Source organism: Equus przewalskii, chromosome 3 (assembly GCF_037783145.1).
Source record: "Equus przewalskii isolate Varuska chromosome 3, EquPr2, whole genome shotgun sequence".
Lineage (NCBI taxonomy): Eukaryota > Metazoa > Chordata > Mammalia > Perissodactyla > Equidae > Equus > Equus przewalskii.
In genome coordinates, this window is record NC_091833.1 from 59,165,559 (window position 1) to 59,186,438 (window position 20,880).

Genomic DNA, 20,880 nt, shown 5'->3' on the forward strand with positions numbered 1-20,880 from the left:
ATAAACAGAAATACAGAAAACAAACAGGCATTTCCTCTAATAATCTCTACCAGTAATAGGCATAAATTCTCAGCCCAAAAGATAAAATTTCATAAATGACTTCTTTATACTGTTAATTACAAAAACATTTCTCTCCAACAAGGGTATCTACAACACCACACGGAGACTTAGAAATAATCTCTCTCCCCTAAAAGAGGTCATAGAATCTGTCGTTTTAAAAACTAGTTAGGAGTGACTTAGTGCAAGCTTTAACTCAGCGAATCAGTCGATGTGGCAAGTGTGGTGTGAGAGAAAGAACTGGGCAGTGCAATGAGAGCTCAAAGCAAGATCCTACTCTCTGGAACTAAGTGCTCCAAGGAGATCGGGCTAGAAATGGTCCTCAGCTGCCTTTCTATCTTTTAAAGTCCTACGACTCTATAGCACTGCTGGCATTCAATAAAGCTCAACAATAAATATTGCCCGTGAACAACGTTTGAATGTTTAAATTACCCATAAACCAAAGTTCAACATAAGCAAGGTAAGCGACGCCTGACACAGTGACTGTTCCATCTCTGGGCTCAAACTTGGCTTTTTATTATGATGACAATGGTGATGAAATATTTCAAACATACAGAATATCACTCATCTATATAATCATTACATATCTTTTGTAATTAACATTACCTATCTTTGTTAATTACAACTTTTACCATCCATATACTTCAAGTCTTTTGTTTTTAATCACAAATACATTTGAAGATCCTGAGTACCTCTTCCTGATATCATTTCCCCCCTTCTCCCAGGTCACCAGCTTAGCTCTTAAAATGAGATTAGACTGTGCCTGGGATTTACTTCAAAATAATTTAGGGGGTCGGGGGTAGAGAAAGAGGTTAGAGAGAAAGGGAAATCGATGACATAAGATTGGCCTGGGTGATGAGATGGAAGCGTTCATGATACCATATCTCTATTCTTGTATATGTTTAAAATGTCCCTAAACTAAAAAGTTTATCTTAAAAAAGGAGAGATCAGATTGTAAATTCTTCTAGACTATACTCCTTAAGCTTCACTATCCACTATGGTAGCCACTAGCCACATCTGGCTAATTAAAATGCAAATTAATTGAAATTAAACAAGGTAAATTCTAGAAGATTTAAGATGAAATCTGTAAGATTTAATTCTACAGTTGCACCAGCCATATTTCAAGTGTTCAATAGCCACATACAGCTGGTGGCTACTACACTGAACAATGCAGCAGTAGAACATGATCATAGAAAGTTCCATCTGACGGAGCTGTTCTGCAGCCTAGGGTGGTATCTCCATTTGGTAAGAAGAGGGTATAACCAATAGTCAGAAGGCTTGGCCTTAAGATCAGCACAGTTTATCTTGGGCAAGTCTGAGTCCTGATCCATCAAATAGGGACTGAACGGATTGAGTCAAGAATAACACGTAGGGCCTGCCGGTGGTGCAGCGGTGAAGTGTGCACATTCTGCTTCAGCAGCCCGGGGTTTGCCAGTCTGGATCCCAGGTGTGAACCTACGCACCACTTGGCATGCCATGCCCTGGCAGGCATCCCACATATAAAATAGAAGAAGATGGGCACAGGTGTTAGCTCAGGGTCAGTCTTCCTCAGCAAAAAGAGGAGGATTGGAAAAAGATGTTAGCTCAGGGCTAATCTTCCTCAAAAAAAAAAAAAAAATCTAATCAAACTACCTCACAAAGTTATTGTGAAAATCAACTTTTACCCATTGAAATCGAATCACAGGAAAAATCTGTGGAATTGCACAACTTCCATTAAGACATCACTGCAGTGTGTGTAATGAGTTTAGTGGCAAAGCCAAGCTGCAAATTAGCAATAACATTTCAAACGTATATTTAAAGACAAAAAAAAACCCTGAAAAATGATTCCAGTTTTAGTTTGAGAAATGGAGAAATCACACATTTCAGCTTCCGATTTGTTGTTTTCTCCTCCCACTCCTTTTATTTTGGAATAGAAAGACAACTTTCTACTTGTTTTTTTAACCCAATTTTCTCATGGTTGGGATTAAAAGTTAAATCAAATTGCTGATGGAAGATTATCCAGGATAGTTGGACTGAACCACTTGAACCAAAAAGTCAAGGCACTTGAACGAATGTAAAAATCCAGGAAGGCTGGTTACAAACACTGTGGTCCACGCTTTCATCTACATCTAATGCGATGGTTTCTTCTTCCAAACAGACTGAGCACATCTTTGAGTAACCCATATCTCGTGTGTGCGTGCATGCGTATCTCAAAGAGAGAATGTAAAAGATCACTAAAGTAACCCTGCCTTTCCAAAATGAGATTATTTTGCTTCCAAAACCATATTTTCCTTTATTCCTGACTAAGCTAAAGGAAACTGATGAAACAGATAACGTTTCTAGTGTCCTTTCATCTCTTTGAAATCAGAAAGAAAAGAAAAAGCTGATAACCATTTATATCAGGTGTAAAGCAAGTTAAATAATGTCAAGTGAGTTAACTCTCCCAGAGACGTCCTGGGTTGAGATATAGATGTCTCTGGGAGAGTTAACTCACTTGACATTATTTAAAAACCAGTAGTTCTCAAGCTTTTTCCCCCCATCTACCCCGTGGGGATAGTTATACACAATGCTTCTCAACCAGAGGGCATACGCGTCAGAATATGGGGATGGGGGAGCACAAGTTGGGAGGAACGGTTCTTCTGTCCCCTACAGACCTTTTGTCCAAGGCTGTCAGGAGCAGTGGTTGGACAATTTATCTTAAAAGACCCTTAGAGACTAGAATTTTAAAAACAATAGTTATAGCCTAAACATTTTATTTCACCTTAAAACATATAAGCATACATTCATTCACCAATTTTTTGACAAAAGGTCACGGTTTTTTTCATCACAATGAGTGAGAGGAATTCCAATTATAAGGGTCTTTCTAGCAAAAACCCATAGACATCATCTATGATTTCTAGTTTGTTTCTTTCAAGTGGAGCCAGAATTTAAAAGCATTTCATCACAATCTGAATGCAGAAACTCTTTTTACATTCTCACATTTTTTTCTTCCAACTTTTTATGATTATCATAACCACATTACATTCATGGCAGTTTTTATTTTAGCAAAATTTTCACCTTTACTAAATCTTTGCAAAGCATCTAATTTAGAAGCAACTCTATTTTCACACTTATATTTCATAGATTTACATAATATTAAACTAAATTATGCAATTATAATTATTACTACAACTGGCACAAGCAGGTTTGGAAACAAACAACAGACCCAGTAAGCACGGTGGGTACAGAAACTGCCTGTGCGTCCTAGAACAGAATACTAGTTTACTAGTCAAAAGCCTCTGGCACGTGGTGGGTGGTCAGCGTGCTCTGAAGAGGGAATGGAGTGCACATATTAATCTGGCAGAGATTTTGAAGATATGCGCTCCAGATTCTGATACAATTTTCCAATTTCCTTTGATGTGCCCTCTTATCCCTGCCTTAAACCAAAAGAGAAAATTTCCAATGGTAACCTAGGAGGAAAGAAAGTTGGGTTGTCTTTCTAGCACTCCTCCAATTACATCACAAAAAGGGAAGAGAAGGAAAATAAAATGGGCCCTACTCTCTCTGAAGGCTGAACCAAGTTCCGGATGTTTACTATGTAAGGGAAAGGGGAGGGTTGAATGGCGGAGCCTGCTGAGACCCTCCAGATCATGGAAGCTCAGGGTTATAAATACAGAAGATCCTAAAATATCTGACTGGTTGATGATAACCACAAATGAGGCTGCTAATGGTTGAGACATGAGGTAGGAGTGACAAACAAGACTGGGTAACTCGTCCCTGAAACCAAGCCTTATTCCAAAGTTTTGAACATCTGAGTGACAAGCAGATCCTTTTGCCAAAAATATTTTGCTTCTAGTTTGGTTTAGTGGGAGAATGAGAAGAAATGTGGTTTTGACATCTTCACTCATGCGTGGTGCTGGCTGGGGCTCAATGTTTGTTAAGCGACTTAATAAGTGGGAAATAGGACAAGCCTTTCAGCAATAAGAATACAAGTTTCAAGAAGGAAGATGTAGCAATATTTAGCAGTATCCCTAACTCCCCAATATGCCTAAATAAATGTCTATTCTGTAAAGTCCCTGAGAGTCCTCATCACCCCCAGCTTGGATTGGGTTATAAAATCCACTTTAGACTCAGGTTCTCTTCCACACAGCTGAAAAGCAGCGACTGGCAACACATTATTAGTCTTTTTAATGGCTGAAACTTTATCTTAATTAATTTAATTTTCTGCCTTAAATTCTTAAAATACCTTGGAATTCTGGTTTCTGGATGGGGCAAATTTGATTACCAAAAACTAAAAAACTTCTTTAGAGAGCTCAGAGGTGACACTGTGCTTCAGCTTAGGACCTTTGAACACAAAGAGGTATGTAATAGACAGTGCAATCATTCCATCAGGCGGGGTAGAGTCTTAGATGGCCCACCCACACAAAAAGTCAAACCAAACCTCAAAGAGTGGGAGTAAAGGTGATAAAATCAGGGGAAATTGGAGAACGAATCAGTTTGGTTTACGGCGTTTCTAAGGATCTCTACCACATCATCAGAAACCGCCTGTGGTTCATGCAAAGCGAAGGGGTGATTTGAACCATCATCCTAAGAACTCTCAGGCAGACACTTAAGTTAATCTGGGGCCTTAAAATTGCTTAGTATTAGTTAATTAAAACTTGTTTCAAGAATTATTACCTCATTTTTCCAATATGCAGACAGTGTGAGCCCAAAAGTTTCTCTGATTTTGTCAAAACAATTTTAAGCTTTGGCCCAAGTTCACAGCTCACGTACCAAAAACATATTTTCCCCCATAAGCTCCGTATCTAGTTTCTAGAATGCAAAATATGTAATTCACTTGAAATGGGTAGGTTAAACAAGTTACAGAACAAACAAGGCACAACACACTCAGAAACAAGCACTTCCATCCTGAGAGAATATGAGAGAGTTCCATTCCAAGGACCTAGCAACGAAAATGATAGTAAAGTTTAGGTGATACATCCAGTTTTTTTCTTTTCTGAGTCTAGTTTTTATAACAGTTTCAAGTCTGGCCTCTAATAAATAGTAAAAACCTGATACAGGATTAGTTTGCTGTGAGCATATTTCTTAATGTCCAGAGTAACTTGGTATGTTATAAAAGTAACATTCATGCTCCCTCATTTGCATAAGGTGAAAGATGAACCCCAAACCAGGAAACAAGGTGTTTTCACTCAGGTTTCCCCAAAATTTAGGGGCCTAAGACAAGGCTTGCACGCATGCAGCTATTTGGGGAAGTGATCCAGAGGAAGAGGAGTGGGGACCGGGATCAGTGAGACAGGAAAGGAGGGACAGCCATCCTTAGCGTATACATATGGAGCTGATCGCCCCTGTGGGCTGGGCCTGGGACCACGGGGGACCCTCTAAAGAGCCATATAGATTGTGCCTCACAATCATCTTCATGAAGAGAAAGCAGTATTTATCCACCAGCTTCCACCCCCATCAGTTAAGGATTGCTGTAACTCCCTTGGACATCCAGCTATGTACATAGGGCAGAACAGCTAAGCAGAACCCACGTGGCTACAGCAGAGAAGCCTGGGGCAGAAAGCTGCAGGTATGAGGTCTACACCTGCCTGAGCAACAGCACCTGCACCAGCTGGAATGAAGAGGTGGACTGAGAGGATGTGGGCCTGCACAGATCTCATCCAACTGATCCAAAGGATCGATTTTCACTCGTTCAGTTGAAGATTTATTATTGCGGGGGTACAACACAGTCCCTCCCCTTAAGTCTGGCAACATAGGCTAAGAATGCATGAATATGGTCCAGGCTAGCAGAATATACTGCTTATAGTAATGAGGTTTTGGGGTTTTTTTCTTTAACATTCACAGCTATATTTGATCATTCCTTTTTCTTTAAAAAAAAAGGAACTTAAAGATAAGTGGGGGAGAGGGCTCCAGAATACAGTGTGGGTGACACATAAGTATTGCAGGCAATCACTGCTGCAGGAACTCAAAGGCAGAAAAATCACCAAAACTTGGATTGGCAAGTGGAGGCTTCGAGGAGGGGGTAAACTGGATTTGTGCCTCAAAGGCGTGCTCTGACTAGAAACAGGGAAAACTGTGTCTTCCACGGGTGCGATGGAAAAGGGCAAATGCTCACTTCCTACTGCGGTGGATGGCTTGGCGGCTTTGGTTGAGCACAGTCTTTGGTATAAAGCTGGTATTATTTCAGTATTCTTTTCCCGTTTATTGAGGACAAACGTCTCAAGCACTTTGTGTGGACTAACTCATTTAATCCTGTCAATCTTTGAGGAAGGTACTATTATTTTTTACAGATGAGGTGGCCAGTGAGCCACTTGCCTAAGGTCACAAAGGTGGTTAAATGGCAGAGCTGAGAGCCTAGCACCCCAGCAGTCTGGCTCCAGAGCCCACATTCTTGAACAGAAGGCAATATACTACCGCCTCTCAGTCAGAGAAAACCAAGTCAGGAAAAGAAAGGTGCCATCTGAGCATCTGCATGTAGGAACAGACGGGCTGGGAGAGGACTGATTTGGAAGTGCCCCAAGGGAAATAATTCTGTCAAGCAGCTGGAAGTCCTAATGGCCTCAAAACCATTTCCCAGAGAGTACAGTCCCAGAGCTGGGCCACCAGACAGCAGCACAGAACGTCTTTCAGAAGGTCACCACACATCACTTACTTGGTGATGGTGCTACTGGAAGCGCATCTCATTGTGAGTGAACAATAGGAATGATCACACTCTGCCTTCAGTTCATTTTGATTGTTTAACACACACACACACTCTTTCTCTGTCTCCCATCATTCTACCACGTCCAGCTAGAATCAGAGTAAGACAAACAGAGTGAGAAAAATCATTATAGACAGGGAGACAATTCTTTTAAAATAATAAAGACCCTTGGCTCTATATTTGACTCCCCAATGAGGAAGGTGCGGTGAACTCTTATTCAAAATATTCCCTGCCCCTCCCGAGGGGAGGATTTACGTCCCCATCCCACGGTCCTCAGGCTTGGCCAAGTGATTGGCAGTGCCACTCTTTGCAGAAAGATTATCCATCTCCATCCTGTTGAATTTAGGAGTGACCATGTACTCTGGCCAGTGAAGTTCGTGTGGAACTGACCCCTCTAAGAGCTGGAAGGGTCAGCTCAGCGTTCAGCATGTCTCTTTTTCCTCTGCCCCCAGACTCGCACTGTCCAGAGAGAGAACAGTCCCTCAGCCTGGGTCCTGGGTCGACACAGAGATCTCAGAGGATGGAACAGACAAGGAGCCTAAGTGATAAATAAACCTTTGCTGTGTAAGCTACCCAAACTTGGGACCAAATGTTACCTCAGTATAATTCAGCCTAAGTGACCAATACAAATGGCAGGTTTGTATGCATGTTGGTCTAAGAGCTGTTGGTTCTGAAGTCTAGCTCTCCCATTCACTGGTGTACCAGATTAGGTAAGTGACAACTTCTTTGTGCCTCAGTTTCCTTGTCTATATCATTTCTCACGAATTTCATGAGGATAAAGTAAGATAACTGTCTTGACAGTAATTTAAATAGAAAAAATTTAAAAGTCAAGATGCTGGGCCAGCCCCAGTGGCCTAATGGTTAAGTTTGGCACACTCTGCTTCAGTGGCCCTGGTTCAGCTCCCGGGTGCGGACCTACACTGCTATGTTAGCGGCTATGCTGTACTGGTGGCCCACATTCAGAAAAATAGAGGTAGATTGGCACAGACGTTTGCTCAGGGTGAATCTTCCTCAGCAAAAACAGTATTAATTAATTAAACAAATAAAAATCAAGTTGCTGAACAGGCTTTCCATGCAGAGGTTTTGGTCAAGGCTTTTCCTTCCAACTGCAGGTCTGAGTAAATTCAATGGGCACCCTTAAGGAGATTCACGAAACTTACATTGGCAAGAAAAGAGCACACAAAGGGATGATAAGAATGAAAAAGGTATTAAGTCTTAAGACAGCCCTGACTTTTAAGACTTTCCTCCTACTTTCATAGGATCCAACGGGTTTTTAATTTTCTTTATGGACGACACTGATGGGGCCCTGCAGTTCAAGGTGGGAGGAGTCCCACCATTCCTGCTGCAGGACTCAGCTGCTTCACTGCCTAAGAAAACTAGAATTTCTAGTTCCACATCTTGAGAAGACTGGACAGAGGAAGACCTATGCTGGGCATGTTGTCACTGGACCCCTCATCTTTCTCTTTGTGTCCTTCCTCAGTCTTTGCTTCCTCTGTTCCTCAGGGCCCAATTTGGCCATGAAAGGAATCAGCTCCTGCGCCTTTCTCATCTCCCCTCTCCTCTACTGAACCCTGAAGAGATAGTACTCTGCAGATTTTCAGTGTCTGCCACCAACCAATTCCCAGAAGCTGAGATATCCTAAGTTGGGGGACAGGATACAAAATACTTAAAGAGTTTTGTAGTAATCACACATACGTCTTGAAGAATGCACTGTGTGATCTGATCTTTTCCAACCTTCCCAGCCTCCTGTCTGTCTACTCTACCCCATCCTGAATGCTGATGGCCCAGCTACGCTGGATTTTTTTTAAGAGCCTCTCTCTCTCACTTCCAGAGCTGTGCACATGCTGTTCCCTTGGCTTGGAACACTTTTCCACTTCGCATTCCTTGCTAAGTCCAATTGCTTGTTCGTCCTTCAGAGAAATTTTATGACAGCAGCAGAGATAGCATCTCAAGTACTCAACATCATAACCTCAGCACCCATACACAGAAAGTGCACAAGAAATATCTGATGAAGCAGATGGAGGAGGAAGCCAAGAATGACTATGGATGTGTTCACGTGTTGAGGGGTGTTTTGTTTTTCTACTTCTAACCTACTTACATGACTGTGATTCTACTTTTCCAAGAAAAAAATTAGAAAATAAGAAAATCATAAATTCTTCCCAAAGGAATGTTACTTAATTATCAAAAACAATCAGATACATTTTATATTATGAGTATTTTTACCACAACTTTTAAAGTACCAAAAAAAAAAAAAAAGAAGAAATGCAAGAACAAAGTTCCCACTTGTCAGGTACGAAAGAATTCCTTTTTGGAGTGCGAAGGCTTTCTGCACCTCAGCCTGCCCCGCCATCAGCACATCACACTCGGTCCCACATGGTCACATTTCAGCAGGTGGACAGAATGTGCCCACACAACTCGACTTCCTGCAGCCTTTTGAGCGAGGCGCTCATACTCACTGGCACAGATCCTAAGAAAAGTGGCTCTAACGCCACGGCTCTGGTCCTGTCAGGGAACAGACTCCTGATTTCTACTGCAGACGATGCAAATTTGATTTTAGATCACCCAGCAAATGCTTTTCAGAATTTGTATCACCTGAGCCCAAGTATTGTTCTTACAAGCAACAGCCACTGCACTGACGGGCTGCCAGCAGGCCTGAGTGGGTCAGGAGAGGTATTGTTTAGTTGGAAGGGAGTTTCTGTCAATTTAAACAAAACAAAACAAAGGGGGTATCAATTATACTGTAAAGTAGGTCTGCCTGGGAAAAAGGGCAGAAGCTTTAGATCTCCTGGGTCTTTGTTTAAATAGTGGTTCAGTTTCACTGACCCCAGTTGAGACAAGTCTAGCTGAAAGTTCTCAATAAATGATAAAACCCAAGAGCAGCCCCTATCCCCTCAAACAAGTTTAAGGTCCTACAAAGAGAAACACAGGCACAGAAAACTCTGATTATAGCCTGCTCCACAGGGAGTCAAAACCCAAAGATCATTCTTAGCTATGGCATCACCATGGGTGTAAACGCTGGGTCTTTCAGCAATCAATCAAAGCAGGCGATCCAAATCATTCGTTCCTTTGTCTGGCCACAGACATAGGGTGGCCCCTGCAAAAGCACGAAGCATCTGTTCCCTCCATTATTTTACTGTCCAAATAGATAGGGCCCATCCAGGCACACAGTTTGGTTTCTAAGCAGCAGTTTATGCAAGATGGGTTATGCTTGCTGCTGTAAACCTCAAAAAGTGGATGAAAACACACTAACAACCTAAGAGCTGTTACATCAGGATGGTGGGATATCGTAGTTTTGTTCTTTTAATCAATTCCTCGGGTCTATCTTTCATTGTGATAAAGACACATTTTTAAAGACGATATTTTAAAAGATAATTATCTACAGTTTTCAAAAGATTTAGAAAGCAGGGATTACTGCACCTCAAACACTTCTTGCATTCCTTAATAATTGCTTATAGAGCCTCAATGTGTATAATTTATATCATTGACTAAAGAGTTTAATTTTTCAAAACTCCCCATGGATGACAGCCCCTTTATCACTTAGATGGCCAACTCCTGGACCTTTTTCAGCTCCACTAATCTTCCTCCAAATATAACAGCCAGAGCCCTCCGTATGGGGGCCACATCCTCAAGTCATAGACATGGCAATTATATAGCAAGGGGAAATAACATTTCACTGTCAGTCCCCACCCTCCTCCTGCTGAAGAGGGACCATATCTTCAGGAACTGTCTACAGTGATCCTCAGATAAGATCCTTTACCTGCATCATAATTGTTGACTCAGCAATACGCACATAATTCCCTTTCTCTCTAAATGGCTTACAAAATTCACTGAAGTCTGTCACTTTAATACATATGGACACCACATCTCTCAGAAAATAAAAGCTCCAGGTAAGAAAGAAATTTCTCTCATATCTACAGCTGTATCCTCAGCATCTAGAACAATACCTGGTACATAGGAGGCACTCAAATAGTGTTAAATGAGTGAGTAAATGAACTTGGCTTTCCATTTCTTTTGGCTGAACAGGCAAAAAAAAAAAACAATTAAATGTGTTTCTTGAAGGATATCATAGAAGAATCTCCACCACTGGGAAAATTTAAACACATACCTTCTGTTAGGGATAAAGTAAGAAACATTTCTGCATTGGGGAGGAGGCTGAACCAAATGGCCTCTAAAGTTCCTTTCAACTCCTAGACTCTATAACTTGAACACCACACCTTAAGAGAGAGTGGATCAGCGCTGTAAAGCCCGATTCCCAGGTAGGGTAAATTACCATGCTCTGTTTAAAGATAATAGCTGACCTGGGACTTGGAAGTAAAAATACTAACTCATCCAAAATATGGACACATCCCTAGGGGAGAAATGCTCTTGCTAATCATCAGTTACATTCTGGAAAGAGCAGAGCCAAGCCCAAAAACTGTCTGTGGGAAAATGGAGAAGGTAGGGGTCAAGATCAAAATGGAAATAAACAGTATCAACTCAGCTGAAGCTTTTGTTTTCCAGCCAACAACAAATCCACTTAAGAAACATCTGAATTTAGCCTTGAGGTTTAAATGGTTATAACTGAATATAACCACTTCATAAGACAGTCTGCGTTCGACACATGAGGATTTTTGCCCAGTAAAATGTCACATATACCTGGGATATCACACTAAAGATGTTCAAATTCAAGAATGTCTAAAGTTGAGGGCAAATGACTCCGACTGAACTTTCCTTCAGTCTGGATGGGCCAGGCAGTTTGTAGCGAAAAGAGATCGGTTCCTATTTTCCTAAGCAACTTAAAAAAAAAATCTAATTCTAAAGGAGTAACTAAAGAAACTCCATTCACACACAAATCAACTTTGGAGTGATTCTTTTCTCTCAACACACCCTTCTTTTCTTTCATTCAAATCATAAGCTAGATAAGGAAACAGGAGAGGCAGAGAATTCTACTGTGAAGGATGCAGTGCCAATCCCCAGGAGCTGGGTTTGGAGAATCTTTTGCATTCACCAGGGTTGTTTGAAGACATAATTGCAGACACCACACTTAAGACAGAAACTGAATGAACACAGTGAAACAGTGGAACAACTCTTTGGAAATGTATGAAAAGACTTCAACTTTGTAGTCAACTCTTGATCACCCATTCCACAACTCAGTCCCCAAAAGTCTTCTGTTTTTAAACTGTAAGTAAATTAATCTTAATTCCAGTGACAACAGGGAATGTGCAGAGAAAGCATTTACCTCCTCTGCACACATACACTTTAAAAACTCTCCTCTACTATTTGAATGAGAGAGGTCTTACACAAGAATTCTGTGGGATTAAGCTCACATCTGGTTGGCAGACCTGGTGTTGGATATGATTATGGCCACACAACTAAATCTTAAATCCACATACTGTTCCTATTTAACTGACATATATGAACTAACTAATTTATAGAAAATGTGCAGCAAATTATTTCTTCCACCTCCCCCCTCCCCTGCCCGTCTCAAGAATGCACCAGCAATAGGTGTTACTGGAAAAGACCTCCCTCCCCGGGAACATTTGCATTCCTAGAAGCTCTCCAATTATTTAAAACAGATACTGTTATTTTAGTTATCTGAATCTGTGCCCTAGAAATAAGTATAGGGTGCCAGAGGGAGTAATTTAACCAGACAAACTTGACCTCTCTGGATCTCAATTTCCTCACCAGAAAAATAAAGGGATGAATCCGGAGACTATGCAAATACTCTCAGTAACAACAATCTATGACCACTAGGATTATCCAGAGCACAATTTGTATACAAGAGAACTGAATTCTGAAGAGTAAGTCATTAAATATTAGAGTTTAAAATTAAACTAAAAGGCCCACAGTTAGACTTTAATGTGACCACTGCACATTTTCTGACTATGGAAAACGTCTGTGAAAACACCGCGGCAGCCGAACCACCAAACCGAGTTAGAACACGCAGAGGGACCCAGCAAACTTCCCGGGCGGGTGGGGCGTGGGGGCCAAAAGGCGCGTGTATCCGGGAGGATCAAGAGGAAGAGCCGTGAGTCCGAGAGCACAGCCTCGCATGTCTGGGGTGTGCGAGCTTCCCGTATCTCCCGAACTTTCGTCTACAACTACAAAATCTCTCAAGCCACCACCTGCAGCTACACAGTTAGGGGAAGGAGAGGGGGAGAGAGGGAAAAGGAGGTGGGAGAGCGGGAAGAACGTCGCCCGAGGCGCCCCCAAGCCCGTGGGGCGAAAGTGGACTTTGAACATCGACAAAGAAATGGGGAAAGAGAAAGAAAGAGGACTCCGCCTTGCCCAGGCCGCCCCGCTCCTTTCAAGAAAAAGGAAAGGCCGCCGCCGCCCCTTCCTCCGCCTTCCACCCGGGGATGCCGAGTGCCGACTGAAACCGCACCCTCCAAGTCCGGCTGCCCCCGGGCCTGGTCTGAGCCTTGCACCCCGGGAGCAAACTCCGGCCAGGGGCATCTCCCTCCCTTCCTCCCTCCCTCGCTCCGGGCGGCGGGACACCCGCTCCTCCAGGCACACGCCCTCCCTTCCTCTTCCCCGCGTCCCCGCCTCCGCGGCCCGCCGCCCCCGGCCTTCCAGCCGGAGAGCATTTTAATACTTCCACCCACCACGACAAGGGGGCCTTTTGAAAACTTTGTGTGTGTATCTACGGCTTTTGTCCACATCCTGGGCAGGGCCCTGGTCACCCGGGTGGTGCCTGAGGGTGTCCAGAATCTCACAATGCACTGGGGAAGCCACCACGAAATCCCACCCCTTTATTTTTGAACCGCTTCTACAGCTGTGTGACACACAGCTCTTTGGCCAACAATTCCCACGCCCTGGTCGCCCCTCGGCGCCGCGGAGCCGGCAAGAAACCCCCGCACTCGGCGCCTTTCTCGGCTGTCACGAGGGAAAAGGTGTGCGCGGGGAGAGGGAGGCAGCCGAGAAACACCGCGGCGTAAAGAATCCGTTTAATGGGAAATTAAGAGAGGGGTCCTTTTTCTCCCACATCCCCGGAATCGGGGCGCGACGAAGCGATGCACTGTTGCATCACTTAGTAGAGGAGCCTCTGGGCTGCTCGCCCTCCCCATGGCCCCCGATGCGCGCCCAAATTCATGCACACACCCACAGCCAAGCCGCAGCGGCCACCGTCCGGAGCCCCCACCCGGGTCCCCCGTATTCCCCGCCAGCACCCGCGCGAAAGCAGGGACTACCCAGCGCCGGAGGAGCAGCCGGCGAGGGAAGCGAGGCCCCAGCACTCACAGACGGTCTCCCCACGGCCACGGCCATCGCGGCTGCGGCTCCGGCTCCGGCTGCGCCCGGGTGCTCTCCGCCGACACTCGCTGCTCCTCCGGCTCCGGCTCGCCTCCCCCGCGGCTCCCTCGCGGCTGCGCTGTGCTCGCGCCCGGCTCCCGCTCGCAGCCAGCAGCATCTGCTCCCCCCACGCCGCCGCCCCTCCTGCTTTATTAGAGCAACATGGCCACCCGCCTGGAAGGGACCATTCGCTTCCCCAGGAAGGGGTGTGAGCCTGCGCGCCTGGGCTGAGGCGGTGGGAAGGAGGATGGTGGGTGGGTCTCCGACCCGGGTCGGCAAGCTCAGGCCGCAGGGCTCGCCCTCCCCGAATGTTGCCGTCGGCCCCGAAATGACCCTCTCCGGTGCCACCGTGACGCCCCCAGCCTGTGCACTGGCTGCCACCCCCCGTTCCACCACGTGCTGGAGTCCGAGTAAAAGCCTGGGCGCGGAGGTCCCAGCCCAGGTCCCGCCACGCGCTTCGCGAAGCGGGCAGCTAGAGCGGCTGCGGAGAGGGGGAAGGGACACGGGCAAGGCGGGTCCGCGGGGACAGCATCTCGCGGAAAGTTAGCCCCGGGCCAGCACGCCCCACCCGGAGGAACCGGCTTGGAAGGGGCGCGGGCCACCAGGGGTGGGCGACCGAAGTGGGGCTGGGCAGACCCCACGAGGGAAGAGTTGCCTCTCCACAATACTCTTGATAAGGCAGAGACGAAAAGACAGGCAGCTAGAAGCTGTCACTGTAGCGTGCGGCCGGGTAGGGGACCAGTCGAGAAGAAGAGGCCGTAGTAGTTGCTGCCGTGGACTACAAGCCACCGCCTGCTGGGGAGGAAGAAAAGGACGCCCCCGCTGGAGAATTAAGGCAGCTGTAGACTGCCCAGAGCGCGGGGTCGCAGGCCGCCCCCGGCTGTAACAAGAGCTCGCTGGTCACACATGGGGTCTCAGCCGACTTGATTTGATCGCCGGAGACAACCCCGACGACCCGGAGGCGCGCGGGGCTGCGGCTGGCTGGGGGGGGGGGGGGGGGGGGGGTCCGGGATGGCCCCGGGCGGGGGACTGTAGAGTCCGGGCGGCTCCGGCGCGTGGGACTGGAACTCCCCCGCCGTGGGAAGGGATTTTCTCAGCAGATGTTGGGGGGTTTCTGCTCGTCGGTGTGGCGGGCGAATGGCAGGGTCATGGTGCGTGCCGGGTGGCGCGGCGCCCGGGCAAAGGCCGGGCGGCGAGTTGTGTCGGAGGTGCTGTAGATTCCCGCGGCCCCTCTTGGGGCCCAAGAGGGAGGCCCACGACGACGAGGTGACTGAGGATAGCCACCGGTCGGGCGGGGAACCGGTTGGATTGAAGCGCAGGGAAAACACGGTGAGGCTGGGAAGGGCTGCGATCCGCCGACGGGATTGCGCCCACAGGGAAAACCAGGGTCTGTTGAATTAGGTGAAAGACAAAGCGCCTCTTTAGACCGGGACGCCTCGGAGTCTGACCTGAGACTTGCAGCACCCAGGTTTCTCAGGGCCTTGCGTCTGTCCCCGGGGTGCCGCAGAACTCGAAGGCACCGCGCCGCCTTTGGCTAAGGGTGAGTGGGCTCCGGGCGCGGCCCGGCTGCTGCGAGGTAGACGACGAGCTGCCCGGGGAGGGATCGAGGGGCTTGAGGCCACCCGGGCTGGATTCCACTTGTAGGACGCGGTGCAACCTCCTGGAATGAGAGTAAAGGGGAAGTGCTCTCAGTGAAAGAAAGACCAGGGACCCTGAATGGGGACCCCTTCGGTCTGTGGGCGGGCCTAGCTTTGCAGGGCACTGACCTCTTCAGTTTTGACCAGTTTCAGCCCGCTAGACTTCAGATCTTTTGAAGACAAGGACCACCATTGTATGTCAAGCATACAATAGGCGCTCAGTAAGTGTTGAATTAAGATTACCACGTGGATGGGTGCTATGCAAAGGCAGGGGGAAGAGAAGTACTTCAATCTGCAGCTCTATGTATATGGACATTCTGTCCCTTCTCCCATGGGGAGGATTAGACGGGGGCCCTGCCCACGGACCAGTGGTCTCGGGTAAACCCTGTACAAAGACAGCTCCACGCTGCCAGTCAGATGTTAGGGCAATTGCAAACCAACTCTCCATTTTGTGTTATATTGACCAGACCAGACTGCCGGATTCAATTAATTGTTTTTATTCTTATTCACTTATTTTGTTTGTAAATGCTCATGTTGAAAATAGCAGATTAGATTATAAGAATGTGTCCTCCCTACCTTTGTGGCTAGGTTAGTTTATTCTTGTCACAAAAGCTTAATGTTTCTTATTCCAACATCTCATCTGAGGGAACACTTTTAGGACAAAATCATCACAATTTACCCAGCTTCTGCCTAAATTTTTTCACCGACTAGGAGCAATGCCTTCAATTTCCCCCTCCCTTTTTTTTTTTGGCAGGTAGACATAAACATATTTAATAAAAATACACCTTAATTACTTTTGGCCAAGAAAGACTATTTCAGAATGTCAGTTCTCATTATGAAGTTATTTAAATCCTGGCTTTACCCCTTCATTGCTATGTGACCTGGGCAAATTACTTAACATCTCAGTACCTCAATTTTCTTATCTTTAAAGTCTGTTTAGTAATAGTTCCTCCCTCATAGGGTTACTAAGGGATTAAATTATCTTTTTAACTTTGTGCCCAGCACTGTGCTAGCAACTAAACATTTTTAAATGAGGATGCCTTTCTGACTCTTAACCAGGGCACAGTCTGCTGAGAGACAGATGTTTAAACAGCTCTGATAAATAAGCCAAATCCTAGAAAAGATATATGAATTATGGGATTTTAAAGCACAATAGAAGGATCTGTTCACTCTGCCTGTCAGAACAGGAAAGGCTTCACCAAGGAGGTGGAACAGAGGAAAGAGCAATGAAGACTTTCTAAACAAGGGAACTGAAGGAGCAAAGATTCATTGGTTTCAAGGGTGATGATGCTGTGGGAAGGATGCTTTGCTAGAGCATAGGAGCTTTAGAGGGAGCTTGGTAGAGTAGGGAGAACACAGCACTTCAACTCTAGACTACCACTTAGTAGCTTTGTGACATTGAGCAAGTTAGCCTGTCTTCATCTCATTTTCTTCTCCCCATCGTAAAAGGGTAGTAACAGTGAGTCCTGATGGAGGACGTCTGTTTGCCAGACCCACTCTCCATCCTCCTTTCTGACCCTAGGAGCCTATACTCAAAGGGTTTGCTTTCTCTTAGATTCCAGTTGAGTTCAGGCAATGGGAGGCAACAGCAGTACCACAAAGACAGGAGTGTGGGTACTGATTCTCCCAGGCTCCCTTGCTGTGGCACCATTGCAAGCTGGCTGCATCCCTCCACTGGAGGTCACAGTTACTCCCCTAGGGTAACCCAGGGTAAACCCCTTGTGGTTTCTCTACATTTTGCCCACACCCTTACAAATAGTCTTTTTATTAAACTCTACTGAAATTATCCAGTAGGAATGTAACATCTCATTCCCGCTAGGATCTTAAATTTAGTGCTTCACAGAATTGTTTTGCTCAGAGTTAACTGATAAAACATAGGTGTGCTATAATTAGACTGACCTATAATTTATTGTCCAAACTTTGAAACTCTTGAGATTGAGCAAGAGGGTTGGTGCTTTTAGTAACTACACTAGGACAATAGGTAAAGACCAGGACTTATAGTCACCCTAGCAATTATTACAAGACAAGTTAGGCAATGGAGAAGTGATCATACTAATATACATCTTTTACCAGACTGTAAGTGTCTCAAGGCAAGAGTGCTTATTTGTGTTTCAGCTTATAGCACAAGGTCTGATACATTCATAAATGTTAAGCTGTGTTGAAACAGAGATGAGGCTAGTAGCTAGGCTACAAAAAACCTTTATTGCCATGCTGAGGATTTAGAACTTGATCCTGTGGGCAATGAAGAGTCAAGGAGGTTATGCATAGAAGTGACATCATGTATGCATTTTAGAAAATATCTCTAGTAAATATTTGACTTTGTTAGTAATGCAGGATCTATTCCCTTTTTAATGGAATCCCAACGTATTTGGGGAAATTTTCCAATGAATATTCTACCTTGGTGGAAAGTAAGTGCCTCTGCAAAAGAGGTTCCTAAAGTTACTTTCCTTTTACCGCCAAAGTACCCCCAAGAAAGCATGTGATCTAAGCTTGGCCAATCAGACATTGCTAAGTTTGAATCTTGAGTTAAGTGATACAAAGGCAGTACAAATTGTTAGAGTTTATGCATTCCATAATCTATGTTTACTTTTTAGCTTAAATTATCTACAGTTTGTTTCTGTGGCTTACAATCAAAGAACTCTATCTAACACAAGATCACCTTGACTCCAGTAAAAATGATGAATTGGAACGGAACACAAGAAGAGACCGGGAATAAGTTAGAAGCTATTGCCACTTTCATTTCAGATAGTATAACTGACAAACAGATCCTGAACTCCTCCTGCAACATAATATGTAAAAATGTTCCAGTATTGTAAAACACATCTAAATTGGAGAGGAAAAAGTAAAACTATCTCTATTCGCAGATGACATGAACTAGTATAGAGAAAATCCTGAGAAATCTACTAAAGAATTGTTAGAATAATAAACGAGCTCAGCAAGGTTGTATTGATAGAAGATCAATACACGAAAATCAATTGTCTTTCTATACTCTTGGAACGAACAATCCAAAAGTGAAATTAAGAAAATAATTTCATTTACTATAGCATCAAAAAGAATAAAATACTTACAAATAAATGTAACAAAAGAAGCACAAAACTTACACCCTAAAAACATTGCTAAAAGAAATTTTTAAAATCTAAGTAAATGGAAAAACATCTCATGTTCATGGGTTGGAAGACTTAACATCGTTAAGATGGCAATACTCCCCAAATTGATCTACAAATTCATCAGAATCCCTGTCAACTGACTTATTTGTAGAAACTGACAATCTGATTCTAAAATTCACATAGAAATTCAGGGACCAAGACTAGGCAAAACTTGGAGGACTCCAACTTCCAGATTTCAGATTTTACTACAAAGCAACAGTAATCAAGAGTGTGGTATTGGCATAAGGTTAGACATAAAGACAGACCAGAAACAAACCAAAGTCTGTGGTCAACTAATTTTTAACAAGGCCATTCAGTAGGGAAAGAATAATCTTTTCAACAAACATGCTGGGACAACTGGATAGGCAGATGCAATCGAATACATTCAGACCCTTATACCATATAGAAAAATTATTTCAAAACATATCAAAGACCTAAATGGAAGAGCTAAAACTATAAAACTAAAAGAAAATATAGAGGTAAATTTTCATGACCTCAGATTTGGCAATAGATTCTTAGATATGACATCAAAGGCACAAGCAACAAAAGAAAAAATAGATAAATTTGACCACCAAAATTAAAAACTTTTTGTGCTTCAAATGACACTATCAAAAAAGTGAAAAGACAACCTTCATGGTAGGAGAAAATATTTGCAAATCATATATCTAATAAGGAACTTGCGTCTAGAATATGTGAAGAACTCTTACAACCCAATTTAAAGACAGTTAAAGAATTTGAAGAAACATTTCTCCAGAGAAGATATACAAATGGCCAATAAGCACATGAGAAGATTCTTGACATCGTTAGAAGGAGATAGCACTTCATACCCACTAGGATGGCTCTCATAAGAAAAATCATAAGTGTTGTCGAGAATCTAGAGAAATCGGATCACTTGTACACTGTTGGTAGGAGTGTCAAATAGTACAGCCACTTTGGAAAACAGTTTGGCAGTTCCTCAAATGGTTAAACATAGAGTCACCCTGTGACTCTGCAATGCCACTCCTAGGTATATACCCAAGAGAAATTAAAATGTGTCCGCACAAAAACTTATACAGGAGTGTTCATAGCGTTATTCACAATAGCCAAAAGGTGAAAACAATCGCCCTGTTCATCAACTGATGAATAAACAAAATATGCTATATCCATTCAAGAGAGTATTATTTAACCTTAGAAAGAAGTACTGATAAATGATACAACATAGATGAACCTTTTAAACATTATGCTATGTGAAAGAAGTCAGTCACAAAAGACCACTTACATCATTCCATTTATATCATATATCTAGAATAGGCAAATCTATAGAGATAGAAAGTAAATTAGCAATTGCTCAGGACTAAGGAGGATGAGGTGTTAGAGGGGCGATAGCAAAGGGGTATGGGATTTCCTTTTGAGGTGATAAAAACGTTCAAAAACTTATTGTGGTGATATATGGGGTTCCAGTTGTTCTGTTCTCCACCAGCAGTAGGTATATTCAGTTTTTAAATTTCTAGTCATTCTAGTAGTTTTGCAGTGGTACCTCAGTGTGGTTCTAATTTGCATTTATGCAATGACTAAAGGTCTTGAGCATTTTTCATTTGCTTATTTGCCATCTGTATACCTTCTTTGGTTATGTGTCTTTTACCCATTTTTTAATTGGGTTGTTTTCTTATTATTTATTCTTGTAGATGCTGGTTATAGTACTTTATCAGACATGTGTCTTATGAATATTTTCTCTCTAAGGTTGGTCATTTCATTTTCTTAATAGAATCTTTTAAAAGAGCACAGATTTTTTTATTTGATGGAGTGTAATTTATTGATTTCTTTTTTCTTTTATGGATTGTGCTTTTGATGTCTATCTAAGAAATCTGTGCCAAATCTTTGTTTTTCTTCTAGAAGTTTATAGTTTTAGTTTTTCCCTTTAGGTCTACAATCTATTTTGAGTTAATTTTTGTATATGGTGTGAGACAAACATTGAGGTTCCTTTTTTCATATACGCAATTTTTCCAGAATCACTTGTTGAAAAGACTATCCTTTCTCCCCTGAATTGCCTTTGTACCTTAGTCAAAAACCAATTGAGCATACATGTGCTTGTCTATTTCTGGACTTTCTATTCTGTTTCATTGGTCAATGTGTC

The 20,880-nt window shown here is 43.8% G+C and overlaps 1 protein-coding gene across 7 annotated transcripts in view; it reads right to left on the reverse strand.

The window, feature by feature from the left end:
• SEPTIN11 (septin 11) overlaps nucleotides 1-15,422 on the reverse strand; it is an 86,151-nt gene extending 70,729 nt beyond the window's left edge. For all 7 annotated transcript variants that reach the window (XR_544991.2, XR_011538647.1, XM_008520822.2 and 4 more), the window contains exon 1: nucleotides 13,934-15,422. Coding sequence is in view for 5 of the 7 variants with exons in the window: in XM_008520822.2 (XP_008519044.1) it covers nucleotides 13,934-13,960 (27 nt within the window). In the remaining 2 variants the exon portion in view is untranslated. The remainder of the gene's footprint in view (nucleotides 1-13,933) is intronic.
• Between the last annotated feature and the right edge of the window lie 5,458 nt (nucleotides 15,423-20,880).